At 39.7% G+C, this 16,563-nt stretch overlaps 1 protein-coding gene across 1 annotated transcript; it reads right to left on the bottom strand.

Annotated features, from left to right (window-relative positions):
- Positions 1-68: 68 nt before the first annotated feature.
- LOC133845385 (monocarboxylate transporter 10) lies at positions 69-14,863 on the bottom strand. Its single transcript, XM_062279847.1, has 3 exons — positions 13,970-14,863; positions 1,503-3,415; positions 69-1,439 (listed from the first exon to the last, which is right to left on the bottom strand). Exons 2-3 carry the CDS (start codon positions 3,406-3,408, stop codon positions 1,285-1,287), a joined length of 2,061 nt encoding a protein of 686 aa, XP_062135831.1. The 5' UTR covers positions 3,409-3,415; positions 13,970-14,863; the 3' UTR covers positions 69-1,284.
- Between the last annotated feature and the right edge of the window lie 1,700 nt (positions 14,864-16,563).

Genomic DNA, 16,563 nt, shown 5'->3' with positions numbered 1-16,563 from the left:
CATCCAATAACTTGACGTTGCGCTTTAAAAAACTTGATTTTGTGGTGAGTATAAAAAAGAACGCATAGTTTGTGTAGTTTGTAAATTACTTAAATGTCGTTTATTGTAAAATGTATAACTTTAAAATATGCTAAAAACAAATATACTCGTATAGTCAGATATATTGTTTTGAATTTTTCTCTCTTTAAATATGTTATTACATTTTGTATTTGATAAACATAAGCGCAACCAGCGCTTGAGTATGTAGCTATTTGTATGTGTGTTGCATGTGTGTACAGTGTGTATGTGTATGTGTTTGTGTGTGTGTACAGTTCCAATTGTGCCAGATACGCCAACGCTTTGTTTGTTGTCCATAATCAGCTAACGACGCGTCGACAATGGGGATTCAAGTTGGGTTTGGATTGAATACGGTGCAATAACCTTAGAGTTTACTGCAGCAAACAACAACATCAACAATGTGTATGTGAGTGTGTGTGTGGTGTTTGATTTTGCTTAGGAACTAAAGCTTACATATGTACAAACTATGTAACAAGTCTGGAGCAGATGCTAACAGTTTAGTTAGTCGAACTTATCAATTAAACAAATGCAACGTCCACTTCTCATCTCATCTCGTCTCTTCTCACTTCGCTTCTCTCTTAAAACTTGGCAGTCGAATTGTGGCCCAGCCATGTGCTCAGCTGCTGATTCTAATTTTCCACCTCTGCTCTCGATCAACACACAACAACATTATTGGGTGAGCACTTTCCGATTGATGAAACCATTTTAAAATCAATCAATACTTAAGCTTGATCTATGCATGTACTGTGTGGGTTGTAGATAGGTGTGTGATGTGTGTGTGTGTGTGTAGGATGAGGCGAGGCACTCGATAAAGCAAAAGGCACAAACATTACACTTAAAGACTAAGACTACTTAATCTAGATCTAGACAAATAGACATATCAAGCACATGCTTCAAACGCTGCTCCGCAGCGAAGCATTGACAGAAGATTGGGACTCTGCTACTGCTTCTGTATCTATTTGTTTCGGTTTCTGGTGTAGTTCGGTTTCAGTTTCAGTTTTTCTGTTCTATTCTGTTAAATCTTCAACAACATCGACATCGAGTTATTGGCAATTAGTGTTAAACTAACCACTTAATGGAGCACATCAATGTTTTTGCTGCTAAAGTGGCGATATCAGAAGACAATTACGACGAGGCAACTTTCCATTTGTCGAATTTCTCGTTTCTTTCTGGTCTGCTGTAGTTTTTTGTATTGTTGTTTTTGCGTTTGTTTGATAACTCTCTTGATTAGGCTGTGGGCAGCGGTTCGTTCTTGGCATTGCGTCGCTGCTCCCAGTTGGATATCCAGGTCAGGGGATAGCATAGGAAACCCGACAACAGGATCAAACCACCAGCGAAATAGAAGGCCATATTGTAGCTTTTGGTCATGTCATAAAGGGCACCTGTAAAATTTCATTTCATTTATCAACTAATCCCAATTTGCGTTAAGCGATCGTAACACTTACCGGCAATGGGACTGCCAATGGTGGCAGCCAAACCCTGGAACAACATCAGGAATCCAAAGGCATTGGTCAATTTCTCCAGGCCAATCAGCTCGACAGCGATCAGTGATCGCAGCGCCGAGAAGCAGGCAATGCAAACGCCAAAGAAGAATGCGAATGCCCACTGCGTGGTGGCATTCACGACGACTCCACTGAAGATGGTAGCCAAGCCACCGGCGGTGAGTGCCACATTATTGAGCCACAACGGTTTGACGCTGGGGAACGAACTCAACGAGCCACAAACGATCCTAGCAATCGTATTGATTGCGCCAATGCCCGAGATAAGCGAGACGGCCGAGGATGCGGACATGCCATTTTCTATGGCACGATCGGGCAGGAAGGAGAAGGGCACAAAGAAGCCCATCATGGTCAAGAAACCGCTGACAGCAAGGCACATGAATGACGGTGACTTCAGCAGCGTGGTGTCCAACATGGTCGAGAGTGTGCGACGCACTGCTTCGGGACAAATGCGGCAACCCTTTTGCCGATCCTCCAGCATATCCTGCTTGGTGGGCAGCCGGGTGACGGACATGTGATAGGCCAGCGAGGTCTGTGACTGATATTGGGGTATGCGTGTGAGCGAACCGGTAAAGAAGATATCATCTCTGTACATAGGACGCGAAGACTGCGATTGTCCATGATGATGAGCGGCATCATGGCCTGTGCCATGGGGACGCTTTGCCAGATCCTGGGGTCGACGGCCGGAGACTGTGTGACGACGTGCCTGAATCGTCACTGGCTTGGCCTCGGTCTCCAACAGGTTATCGTTCTCTGCCTCCTCCTCGTTCTCACCCACGGTGGTCAGCTCCTTGTGCAAATTGAATGTCAACTGCTGAGGATCACCATTCGGTGTGGTGGGCTGGGATTTGCGCAACTGCTTCAGTTCGGTGCCCTTGCTCGCCTGTCCCGACGGGCGGCGCTCCAGATTCATGCCCTTGAAGATCTCCGCAGCCGTGGGATAATGATGACGCTGCGAGGCGCCCATGTAGGTGTTGTGTGCCGAGTTGGGCATCGAGTAAGCGAAGCGACCCTCGGGCAGCGGCTTTGTGAACGCAGCCTGATGCAATTGTGGCGTTGGCGCTACGGTATTGCCATGGCCATTCAGTTTGGTCTTCTCCTCATCGACGACGGTGCCATCCTCGGTGACACCGAGCGTAATCGGTTGTATGGGACGGAAGGCGAGGCCAAAGATGGCACACGACAGCACCATCAGACCCTGAATGGCCAAGGTCATGCGCCAGTTCGTCTCCTTCAGCAGAAAATTGGTGAGCGGGGCAAAGACGAAGACGCCAACACCCGAGCCGCAAAGAGCGACACCGGTGGCCAGAGCACGCCACTTCTCAAAGTAGAAACCAATGATAACGACAGCTGGGATGTAGACCATGCAGAAGCCAATACCACCCAATACACCATAGATGACGAACAGATACTCCACGCTCGTGGCATAGTACGAGAGACCGAAGCAGATGGCCGAGAAAATGGCACCGGTTATTGTGACGGGACGGAAACCGAAACGATTGGCCAATGCACTGACAAAGGGTCCAGCCATGAGGTAGCAACCGCTGAGCAGTGACGAGACGAACGTGACATAGAATTTGCTCACACCGAACTCTTTCATGAGGTGCTCCTGTATGCTGGCCGAGCAGAAAACGATGCCATCGATCACGGTGCAGCAGAGGAACGAGGCAACCATGACAACCCAGGCCCAGCCGCTGTCCGGTGGCACCACAACTGCAGCGGTGTCGATTTCCTCCTCCTCCTCCTCATCCTCTTCCTTGAACTTGTCCAGCTTGTTGTTGTCGGGATGCTTGGAGACTAGCGCATTTGCTGACGCCAGCTCATCTTGGGACTTGGTTTGTTGTGTCGGCATGGCGGCACTGCAAGAGAGCAGAGAGAGAGAGAGAGATAGCAGAGTTGTGAATAATAATCATAATATGCAAATATTTATCAGCTGGAACTTGTCGCTCTCGCTGGCATTCTGTGGCCTTCAGTCGACTCACGCAAATTGCGCATACGCCCCCTCGAACGTAGCGAAACTTTCGCTTTCAATACGCTACGACTAATAATATTTACTATACTATGTGTGCGATCCTATATTTATAATTGTCACGTGTGAGTCTATGCTGCATTTGTAGCTGTATCTGCGTATCTGTATCTGTATCTGTGTATCTGTATCTTTATCTATACTCAAGTATTTAACTGTGCTTAACTTTTGTTTATCTCAACGACGTCAATCGGCTTGTTCTATTTGTACAATGTGTCGCTCTGGGGTGGGTGTCAAACGTCAACGCCCTCCCCCGCCGCAATTCCAATGGCAATGGCAATGGCAATGCGAATGCCAAGCATAGAATAGCAATAATAAGAACAATAACAACTGCAGCCTACGTCAAAAGCTGCTTAGCAGAATCGCAGAAAAGTAGCAACAAATTAATGTATTTTTTCTCAAAAATAATGAACAAACAACATTTTTTCCTTTTTTAGCAAATTCCGTGACCAAGTTGTCCATCAATTTCTTACATTTCCCATGGCAAAAATATTCTGTATGCTAGGCACACACACACTCACATACACACACACGCACACTCTCACAGATATAATATGCTCGCGAGATTTTTTTGTATTTCTTTGTCGTTTTGTTTGTACCCGCTTCTTCATTGCGGCTAACAAACTTTTGGCCTTGAGCCTCTATTTCTTGGCCTTATCTAATCGCATCTGGATCCGCTGAAGCAACCTGCATGCATAAAAACTTTGGCTAACCGCATTAGCCACAAACGAAAAGGCACTGGAAATTTTTCACTCGACTTACAAAGTGTCTGGAAAACTGACATAATTATGGTTATCTTATATTACAGGAATCTTGGTTTATTTATGATATTTACTTTAGAGATTGCAGTGCGAATTTTGACTTTAAACTTGTCGTAATTGTTATGTAACTAATCTAATATAAACTAAGGCACCAAGTGGGAAAGTGTGCTCGACTTTTAGATACCCGCTAACCATTCTTAATTTAAGCAATGCAGGACGGTATTGTTCTTAAAGTCTACCATATGAATATACCACAAAAATACTAAAATTATATTAAATATATATTTATATTTATTATATTTAGTATATATTTATATTGCACTACACTCAAAATATACCATAGAGTGCAAAATATACCAGATTGACAGCCAAAGCAACTAAGACCAGCAGTAAGTAGGAGTTTTTCCCAATACAAAAGTATTTCTTAAATGACTTTTGTACCAAAATTCAATTCTCTAGCTTCACAATTACGCTTGTATAAAAAATACAATAATATATCGTATATGTATATTTGGTATATCGATATACTATTGCCTTCAAATATACCTGATTGTCAATCAAATCAATTAAGATCCAGTTGTAGATTTTTAATATTTCTGAAATACTTCTTTATGGGGTCGGATATGTCTCCTTCTGCCTTTAACATACATTTGAGTTCCTGTGATTTGCCCTAAGCTAGCTGGGATACAATTTTTATATTTTATGAGCGCTTAAGGTCATCCATAAGCTATGTAATGTCTAGGAAACAAGTTTATTTTTTATATATCATCATAAAATTCATCTCTTAGCAACATTAAGCAAATCTGTTTTAAGTAAACATTAAACAACTACTTTGCTCTTAACTAGACCTAATTAAGTTGAAATATTGCCTATAATGAAGCACCGAAATCATGTCACTTACAAATCCTCGTAATCTGTGAGTATCTAGCTTATATACTACTCATATATGGTAAAGTATCTCGCGTGTGCGATGATAACAAAATTCAGTCGATCCACGACCCGCGACAAGATTTATGATCCATAGAGATTTGCTTTATATGCAAATTAACAAGCACTTGATAAAACAGATTAAACGAGAAAATAATAATCGGGAACGGGGATTTTCATACGTCTAATACGTCTGATATACTTGCTGACAAAATGTGACGATTTAACGTTAAAGTACAGTTTGTGTTTTATTGTTTCCTCTGCCTGGCAACGGGGATTGTAAAACTTTAAAGGCCTGACGATTAGTTGCTGATTAGTACATTGTAAATAGTTTATTATCTGCCAAAAATAAGGTGTAGTAGCCAATAAACCGAGAATCGAGTATTGAGGAATTGAGTTTTGAGGGACAGTGGCATAAATCAATTAATTTGTGGAGATTTGCTGAGCGTGTGCGGATAGATAAGTGAACTTGCCATGGATTTATTTAGTTCTATCGGAGGGCTGCTTCATGTACCAGATAATAACAAACTCCCGTGAACACTTAGCAACCCACTTGGCATGTGACTGCTTTCCGTATATGGATGTCTTGATAACTCGATTTCCTTGATTATTGCCATTCTGCTGGACGTTGTTTTATTCTATGCCATAAATATGGTATTTTGGTCTAGTAAATTGCTTGAAGATTGCCGTTGCGACACAACAAAAACCCTTTACACTTTTGGGTTTATTATGCAACGTTATACAAGTATTATTGCTCTCGTCTATAATTATGGTAGACTCTCGAAAGTGGTCTCGTATTTCATACGATACGATTGCGTTTACGAGCCATGTCCCAAATGGCTAGGCCAAAGCCACTAGGAAATGGCTCAGCACATCGAAGCACAGCGAATACATTGAATACATTGAATACATTGAGTAAACTCAAGCACTGGAAGCAGAAGTAGAAGAAGCCATTTAACTGCTTCTGCTTCTGCTTCGGTTCGTACTCTTAACTGACTTTTGCAGCTATCCCCGTACTATTAATAGACCGTTGTCAACTTGTTGAACGAAATCGAACCATTTTGTTTTTGCTCAAAGTACAACTTGTGAGTTGCAAGTTGCGGGACGCCGCACCCAGTGCCAAGTTTCAGACAGTTGGCGCTTCCATTCACATACACACATTCCCACTCCTTAGCCACTTAGCCACTTCCATTGCCGAACTTATGCATACTATATACCCTATAATCAGATCAAGATAACTTCACAGGCAGTGCAATAAAATTAATTTAACATTATTATTTATAAACCTCTCGATATTGAGCCACTACTTTTTGCTTCATCTTACGCATTATGAATGGTGATATAATCTGAGGAATGTGAAATTTTAGCTTTAAAATAGAAATAGTTTATCTAAATCTTCGATAATTTTCACTTTATTTGATTAATATTCGTATGACTTGATTTATTCGATGTGATCTTACGAATGCCAGATGTTAGCCTTAAAATAGGCAACATAAATAGATAAATAAATTATCTACATTTTCGTCAGATTGTAGAATATTTGCGTAATATTTTAAAGATTGCGCAATTGAAATGAGCAATTGAACATTTGAATAATTTGTGCAAGTTATGGGCAATTTTCATGATAAATATATATAATGAAAATAATAAAATAATAAAAAATAAATAAAAACAAAGAATTTTGCCTTAAAGTTAGAAAACACATCGTGATTTCAAGAACATTTGATATAAGACCAAAGTTCTTATTAATAATGGAAAAAATCTTAAAGTTTCAAAACCAAAAATCTTATTATAAGATCAACAAAATATTACATTATATTTTTCTTTCTATATATTTACTATTTTACCATTTTAGTATTATTCTTATTTTGCGCATTTGATATTTTTCAGATTAATGTTATTAGTTTCGAAAATTTGTTTTTAAAGTGGTCTTTTTTTAAGAACACGATTAAGACGAATGTTCTTAGCTTTAGAAAATGTTCTCTTTTCACTGTAGAGTCTTACTTTTAGTAAATTACAATTCATAAGTATTGAATGCCTTAAACTGCCTTTCGGCATTTCTACTGTTATATCTTAAACCTTAAGAAAGAAAACTTCAGCTATTACTTAACTTGTAATTCTCGAATTTTCTAAAATAAAAAAAATATGCATAACAAAACAGTTTACGGATTATTAGTTGTCTTGTATTCTTGCATATTACACAGCTTGACTCTTCATTCCAAATGAATAATACTAAGAAGTGGAATGCGAGCTATCCCTTTACCTAAATAGAAAAATACTTTGTCCACAAATTCTGAAAATTTCAAAGCATTTGCATAACAAACATGAGTTACAGGGCATCTGTTCGTCGCTTCTATTTACCAAAAAAAAATATATGTACATGCTCGATTTTTTCTTTATTGACTTTGCTTTGTCCCTATTCTAGTTTATGTCATGCATCGGACTTCTCGCTGGGCAGGCGAAGTGTCGGTATTATGAGGCATTGTGATGTTATCCTTAGCCTGGTTGTAAGCTAATCCCGCTGTGTGCAAACAGCAGCGCCCATCCATCATCATCATCATCATCGTCTCCCCCGCACCTTTGATTAGCTACCGAACAGTTGTCAGCGCCAATTGGCGGCTGTTGACGGCTCTTAAATTGATGCCCCTCGATTGAACCAATAAATGTGATAGGTAAACACATATGGTCATAGAGCAGACAAAGAGACGGATGGCAGAAAGACAGACTTGAACATTGACAGGCGACATTCTCAAGTTGTTTTTCCTGTTGCTGGTTTTTCCTTTTAGCATACATACTTGAATGTATCTTCGCTGTGTCTGTGCCTGTGTAACAGTATCTGCATCTGTAAGTGTCTCTGTGTGCATCTCATTTGTAGCATACAAATGTGTGTGCGTCCGGCTGTCTCATCGCTTCCTTTTGCCCTCTTCGCCACTTCACAAACAAACTCGAAACACGTGTGTGTCTGTGTTAAGTGCTTGTATGTGTGTGTGTGTGCGACTGTCAGCGCCACAATTTGTTGCTACATGTGCCGCAATCATTAAACGATTTTATGCTCAAAATATTAATTAGCCTAAATGTGGGCTAAGCATGGGGACTTGACTCCAACCTGTTGTAGCTGCCACCAAATATGGCAGCTTATTGTTGTTGTTTTTTTGGTTGTTGTTGTTTGCTTGCCACCGAACACACAGCAAGAGTGTGTGAGTACTTTGTTTGCGCCACTTGAAAGCCACACAAAAAGCCAATAGCCCAAACCCCCGCCCGCTCTCCATGTTGGCCCAAATTTTCGAAACACTTTAAACAACTGTCTCTTAAGTGTGTGTGTGTGTCATTGTTGTTGCTATATTTTTTTGTTGGTTCGGTTTGCTCTCAAGTTCATTGAACGGCCTTTCACCCAGGCCCCAAAGCTGCACAGAGTCACGATACTGAGTTGGAGTTAGTTCCATGAGTTGCGCATGCGCAACAGAAGTAGGAAGGCTATCAAGATTGGAATATTGGAAGATTGGAATCGAGCATAAAACTCATAAATAGTTGCTTAGCTCTTTAACGCTTTCATTCTTTATTCGCCTTTTATCGGTTTTTGATCTCAACTGGTCGAACGATCACCGAAAGGGGAAAAAAAAATCCAAATTCTACAACTGATTAATTTGGTTTACATTATCTTTTAGCTGACAATCACGTTCAATTAATTAAGCCATCAGTTTTGAAAGAGTTCAATCAATTCTTTGTTTCATTACTGACCTAGTTATATGTATATACTCGTATAATAATACTTGAGTAATTCTTTGACTTGTTCAAAGAATGATTGATTAGAAGACTATAACGCAATACACTTTCATTCATTTCAAAAGAAGACAATACAAAGAAATAATAAACAATTTACATTATAAGTACATGTTCAATAAAAAAAGAGAAATTATATGTGAACAATTCTTTTTTATAAAGCTCTTGTTAGAATGATTAATGAGATAGGAAAATAATGACATGAGATAATAATAAAAATCACAGAGAATGTAAAGTAAAAAGCAAAGAAAAATTCCGGTTGATCTTTGGAGCGTAATTATATCTTTGTTTGGTTCCTTGTAAGTTCTGATCTTTGAAACTTCTGCAGTATCTCTCTGGTTGTTTTTGTCAGCGTGCAACATAGTTTATATAGAATATTTTATATGTAGATTGTTTATATGCTCTATATGTACATATATGTATGTATGTATATAGTGAATGCGGGACGCACTTTATCAGCTATTGTTGTTCTTAGTCTTGTTACTGTTCCTATTGTCACTGTTCTTGTTGTTATTCTTGTTGTTGTTGTTGTCGACACTATCGGCATGAACAAAGGCCCGTCAACAGCCAGTGTTAATGAACAATTAGTGGAGCGATCAATGGTCGCCCCGGCCCCAAATAGGCAAAAGCTGTAGCCCGAACCCGAACCCGAACCCGATCTCGAACCCAGACCCGAACTCGAATCCAAGAAAACCCAAAGCAAAAGAACAGAGAGCAAAACTCATATTTGTCTTTGTCGGAAGTGGAGCATGCGATACGAAATCAATTAACATGTTGAAATTATGGAAATTACTCGGCAAAGTCGCACAATTATTTTGATGATGCATCTCGAGAGCAAGTCTCTGATTTATGACGGCAAAGCAAAGCAAAGCATGTGAGTGCGTAAATATGTAAATTGATTATGTATTGGGTTATCTGCACGTGCCTTCTAAGTCAGGCGCTAGTTGAAAACTATAAAAATCTACAAATATAGCAACAGCAACAGCAACAGTCTATAGCTATAGTAAATAAGCTCAGCTCAGATACAAATACGAATCGTGTACATTGTTGACCCCCAAGCGTTGACATTGGCGCCAAAATGCTTTCGAATTTCATTTCGAATCTGATAAGAAATCTGAGCGCACAAACAAGTTGCAATTGCATTCGAATAAATTGACATCGAACTTATCACCACAAAAACGCAGAGTTGAATCAATTCGAGTGTGTGTGTGTGTGTGTGATTTGCTTTAATCAACTGCAAATATGTAAATATTTACTAACTGATTAACGGCTATGGCTTTGTGCTTCTCATGTGCTATGGAAAGATTTTTCGTGCTCAATTTCAAAGAAATAAAAACGCCACAACACGCAAATGCACCCAGGCAAAACCGACAAAAATAAAATAATAAGAATATTAATAAAACAACAAGAAAAAAACCACAAGAATTTTAAAGTCAGCTGAGAAAAAGAAATCCCAGTTATTTGGCAATGACTGACTCACTAAATGACAGACTGACGGTCTGTCTGAGTTTGTGGCTTTGTAAATGTACGAGTACAAAACATGTTTGCTGCATATAAATAAATTCAATTCGAGTATATACGATTTACTCATACATATATTCCACTTGCTGTTTAGCCTGGTTTAAGTTGATTTTTTTTTTTAGTTTTTTCGCGAATTTCTATTCTCATAATTTGCTTTTAATTAATGAAACCCAAGCTAATCAAGCCAAATATTTACCAACATGCCACAGCATTTACTATACTTAAAATGTAATTAGGCCTTGCCAATTGGGTCATTGGCATCTGATTCAGCTTCAGCTTCAGTCTGAGTTACAATCGCGTAGCTCCAACGTCATCTATGGCAACTCTAGCATTTCTAATGCTTCATCGCGTCACAATATCCAGATTGTGGCGATGTCTGAACGACTCTTAAAGTGACAGGAAATTCTAAACAGCTTTTTATCTAACTACGACGGCGATTGACGCGAGATTATTCCTGTTTTTATTTCCTTTTTGATAGTGTGACAGTTTTGGTTGCAATTAAAATGATTCACAATTGCTGTCAATTTAAGTTTATATAATAGAATGAAATGAAAGTTAATAAAACTACTGGGTATGTGCTAGTCGAGCTTACTGCACAGCAACATGTATGCAAATGAAGTGTACAAGATATCGCATGAACAGTTTATCGTCGAGTCAACCGGTTGGGGGCGTGTGGCTTATGCAAAGCTGACGCTCAAAGATCAAAGGAAAAGCAGAAAGGCCTTGAACAAATGTCAAAATCTGTTACCACTTTTGATATGTTTTCAATTCAAGTGAGTCACCATAATTGCGACAGCCGATATCGAAGATATTTCTACGGGTGTGTCGCGTTTTCTATTTTGGTTTTGCCAAAAACCAAAAAAACATAAAAAGAAAACAGCTATAAAATCAACAAGTAAGAAAGCTACACTCGAGTGTGCTCGACTGTGAGATACCCGATACACATTCTGAATATTTTGCTTTTATTGTGCGGTATTATTCCTAAAAATATACCAAACTAATACACTCAAAAATTTATTAAATGTACCAAAGGGTATATTTTTGGTATATTGATATAGAACTATTCAAAATATACCATGAAGTGCAAAATATACCAGAGCGTTAGAAGTTAAAAATATACAATAACACATGGGCTGAAAAGTCCCGGGCCTGACAAAGAAAACTTGCTTTTTTTGGATCAAAATTGGCGTTACTCATTAATTTAATCTTTATCAAGAGCATCGCAATCATTCCAGAGCCGCTGTAACATTTCAATATAAATTTTTTAGAACGATTTATTTTTTGCCTCAAAATAGGCTTCAATTTCAGTGATAACCGTGTGAAATTTTTTATCAGCGAGCATTTTTCCAGGACTTCTAACCTCCAGAAGTCGCTGGGAGCCTTATCTGACGAAATAGTGGATGTGGGAGCAATTCGAAGTTAAATTCATGTAGTTTTGTCACTGTCATTGAATCATTAACACATTCTTGTTGTTGGTCAAAAGTGAGCAAACGCGGCAGCCATTTTGAAGAGATTTTCTCATAGTCAAATGCTCATGCAATATTAAGCCAACATGTTCTTTTGATATCTTTACGATGTTAGCTAACTCACGCAAATTTAATTTTCGATCATTCAAAACGATTTTGTGGATTTTTTTGATGTTTTCTGGTGTGACCTCCCCATTTGGACGTCCACTGGGTTCTGAATCATCGGTGTCTCTACGACCATGTTTGAAGTCAGCAAACCAACGTTTTGTTGTTGTTTCTCATGGAGAGGAGTCCCCACAACACTTTTCCAGCCAAAGCTTTGCTTGAACGGTATTTTTTCCCATCAAGAAGCATTGTAAGATTAGAAGACGAAATTGCATTTGATCCATTGTTGTGAAAATAGAAAAAGTAGTGCCACTTTTGGCTCAATAACTTACAAACTAATGAATAGAATATCATGAAATTTTAGCAGCTGTCTTCTGAAGGATTGTATTATCTGAAAAAAATGTGACTGCAATAAAACTAGCACAATCTATGTGTAAGGCCCGGGACTTTTCAGCCCACGTGTTAGGGTGCAAAATATACCAGAGTATCAGTCAAAGCAATTAAGGCCGGAAGTCAGTAGCAATTTTTTCTCATACAAAACAATTTCTATGTGATTGCAAACAAATGTTCAGGAATCTTAAATACTATAGTAATTATTGTAAATTTCTAGAGTCTGAATTACGATTATTATTTGATTTTTATTGATTGACGGCGGGCGTGGCGTGGCAAAAGTTTAAAACAAACTTGATCTGCGTTCAAGAAAAACAAATCCTATCTATAGTATATCTCTTATAGTCTCTAAGATCTAGGTGTTCATGCGGACGAACAGACAGACATGGCTATATTATACTCGCTATTGACGCTGATATATAGAATATATATACTTTATAGATGCCTTCTTCTGCCTGTTACACACATTTCCTGTTGCCACAAACTTATAACACCCTTCTACCCTACGGTATACCAGGTATAATAACTAACAGAACACTAATTTACGAAACAATTTGGTAGTTTCCTTTTTCGAGTGAATTTGCATGATAATTGTGGCTGCAATTAAGATATCGAGTGAAAGGTAAATTGCCAGCGAAATAGGGCGTGAGGTGTTCGGTTCATTTGAAGTCCAATATTTATATAACTGTCCGTTACAGATACACGTATCATGTGGGTTTATTTTAAGTGCAGACTTATTATCGATCTATTCTTAAGCTGATTTTCTTCCGCTGTGTTCAAGTTCAGCGAGGGGGAAACGGAAAACAGCAAAAATATCGTCGACACAAACCGAAAAAAATCAGCAAATAAAAGTAGCAAGAACAACAACAACAACAACAATGTGCACACGCCCATAAAAGGTGCTTGAAAGCCGTTTACGTGTTAACGTGTTTCTGGTTTCCTGATTCCTGGTATTGGCATGACGAGTCTTCAGGCAACGTCAGGCTAAAGCATTCGGCATCGCTCTTTTTTTTTCCCTCGTCCAGACAGCCGCATAAAAAAATATTAAGACTGACGCGACGCGACTCTTAAGCGATGCCATGCGATGCGATGCGTCGCGAGTCTCGACTTTGAAAGTTAGAACCTTACAAAATGAACATAAAAAACAACAAAAATGTTGTGACTAAGTTCTTGGCCGATGCAAGCGGAGTCGCAATTGGAGTTGGCGGCAGATGTTGATTATCGTTACCATGTGTATGTGTGTGTGTGTGTTTTTAGCCAAAAAAACAAAACTCGTTTTTGGCCGGGTCAAGACGCCGCGAGAGAGAGTGAGAGAGACAGGGGCGCGGTCATGTGACAGCGGCATAAGGCCAGAGCTCTACAGTCATTCATCTACGTATACGTGTAACTGCATGTGTATGTGTGTGTGTATGTGTGTGTTGGCCCTCTTGAGCTTACCTTTATGTTGCGTTTGTTGTGTCTGGCGGCAGTTTGCAGCTTTCAATTTGTTGCGGCGCGTTCCGTCTGTGTTACTTTTTTGATTTTAAAATTTCCGATCAAATTGGAAGCTGGCCACGGATCGCGGTATTTAAGCACTCACTGCGTTTTCTTAGGCTATTTCTGGCGCCCCCAAACGGACGGTAGAACGATAAACGATGGACGGTAGGACGTCGTGGGCAGTGTGAAGAATTTCTTATGTGAGAAAGCGAAAGCAACAAATAACGCACAAACGAGCAGGGAGAACTGGGGAACGGGGAAGCGAACGCAGCGCGCAGAAAACGTAAAAATCGAAAGTTAACTGTAAAAAGCGCAAATTTAGAAACTGAACCGAACTGACGAAGAACGAACACGCTTATAAATACTTCTAGTATATGTATCTGTATCTGATTATCTGTAGCGGTTTAGCAGCTGTTCGTGCGACTTCTATATGTATGTAGTATATCTACATATGTGTATGTGTATGTATGTCTTGCAGTACACATATACCAAAAAAACACACACACACACTTATTTATGTATATTTAGTTAGATGCTTGTAGCGATGTCTATGTGTAGGTGTCAGCGAGTACATATGTGGAGCATACGAAATGTTCGGCGACCTGCCTCCGTACGCAAAAAAAGGCACGCGTTTCAAAAAGACGTCCCGATACTTTTTATAGTACCCTCGAATGCGGAGTGAATACGTTGGCGACGTACGTACGTATATTTATTTATTCTGTTATTTTGTATTTCGAGCTCTCAGCGCCGCTTTGACTTAATGCGTGTCGTGTGTGCGAACGTTTTATTTGTGATCGCGATCCGAGCGACCGATCCGAGCGACTCAGTAAAGATAACTAAAGGGAAATGGAAATGTGTTGGCAGTATAAACAGCACAACGGCAACACCGACAGCAATGAGCAACGAAATGAGCAGAGGCAGAACCAGCAGCAGCACAGGCAGCAGCAACAACAGCAGCAGCAGCGGCAACAGCAACAGCAAAAAAGCAGCAGCAACGCCAACAACTAGCAGCAGCAGCAGCAGAAACACCAAGCGTTCCAACCTCGCAAGCAATACAATACGACGAGAACTTAACATAGTCTCACACACACACTCATACATTTGCGGCGCGCCTGTGTTTGTATATACTGTTTGCTTGTGTGCGTGTTTGTATTTGCTTGCGTATTAGTTGTTGTTGCGTCTTGTAAACGCACATTATCAGGCATCGAAGCGACTGACTCCCTCGTCAGTCCCTCTCTTCTCCCACTTCTTTGCCCTATCGTTATCGTTCATTCAGTGTCGTGAATGAAAATGAAATAACAACAACAACGTCGCGACACATCGGCCCCGGTCGAGAGCCAACATGCTCTGGCAACAAGAAAAACTACAACAACAACCGGCAAAAACATGGCGCGCTGCCAGTCAAAGACTTTTGCGCATGTGTGAGTGTGACTGCAATATGTACAAAGTACGTCTGTCGCAGTCTGTATGTGTCTCTTGTGTAGTGTGTGGTAGTTAGCAGCGCTACTAAGAGAGCAAACATGCAGAGCAAGCTCGCTCTCTCTCGCTCTTCTCTCTAACATATTTTGACATGTGCCACTCTTTTGCCTTTTGTCGCCTTTGCTCCGCCAGCCAAAATGGCTACACACACACATACGCACACACATTAACGTGTACACGCGGTCTACGTATACGCAATGGGATCTCGACAACAATATCGATATCGATACATCTGTTTGCTTGTTCTCTTTGATTCTTTTCTTTTTGGTACTGCATGCTTTTTTTTCTCAAATTTTTTGTTCCAGAGCAAAAGTATGAACGAATTGTTATTTGGATATCAGAGGCATGTTTGAATGTTTATGTTTGTGTTTGTATGGGTAATTATGCTCTTTTTAATGTGTGTTGTGTGCGGTGTGTGGTGTGTGGTATTTCGACTTCTTGCTGTGTGTGTGTGTGTTGTGGCTTTTTCCACTCAGCGAAGAGAGATAGCCAAACTTTGAATGAGATCCATTCACGTTTCTGGGTAATGCCTGAATTGGGTAAATAAAGCCAACACTGAGCTATGACTTATCTCTTGTTTTATTTTGATTTAAACAGGTAACCGGCATATTTCACACGCACACACACACACACACACACACAACCAGCCAAACGCACTAATGTGGGTAATAATTTGAAATTGTTGCTTGAAATTACGAAATAGCCAAAATCCCAAAAATAATAATATTGTTTGCACTCATTTAGACAAAAGCATGATTAGACAAAAGCCATCTGAAAAACGCAAATCATTCGAATTCGAATTCATTAAGCGTACTATGAACTTCATATGATTCAGAACAGATATACGATTAAATATAGTATATACTATATATCATATGTACGAAGCCCGCATGAAACAAAGAACTCTACCACGAGAGAGCGTTTACTTTAAATTATGCTTATCGCATGGCATACTTTTAATTTGTTTTAAGGGGAATTCTCGAAAGTTCGGTGATATTTTTGATCGTATACAGTGAAGGCTCTGCTTATTCCATTTTGACTCTTATTTCTTAACACAGGTAACAAATCATGTGACT

The sequence above is a fragment of the Drosophila sulfurigaster genome, chromosome 3, assembly GCF_023558435.1.
Source record: "Drosophila sulfurigaster albostrigata strain 15112-1811.04 chromosome 3, ASM2355843v2, whole genome shotgun sequence".
NCBI classification, from domain to species: domain Eukaryota; kingdom Metazoa; phylum Arthropoda; class Insecta; order Diptera; family Drosophilidae; genus Drosophila; species Drosophila sulfurigaster.
The sequence above is the reverse complement of the archived record's forward strand: the minus strand, read 5'-3'. Positions and strand labels throughout refer to the sequence as shown.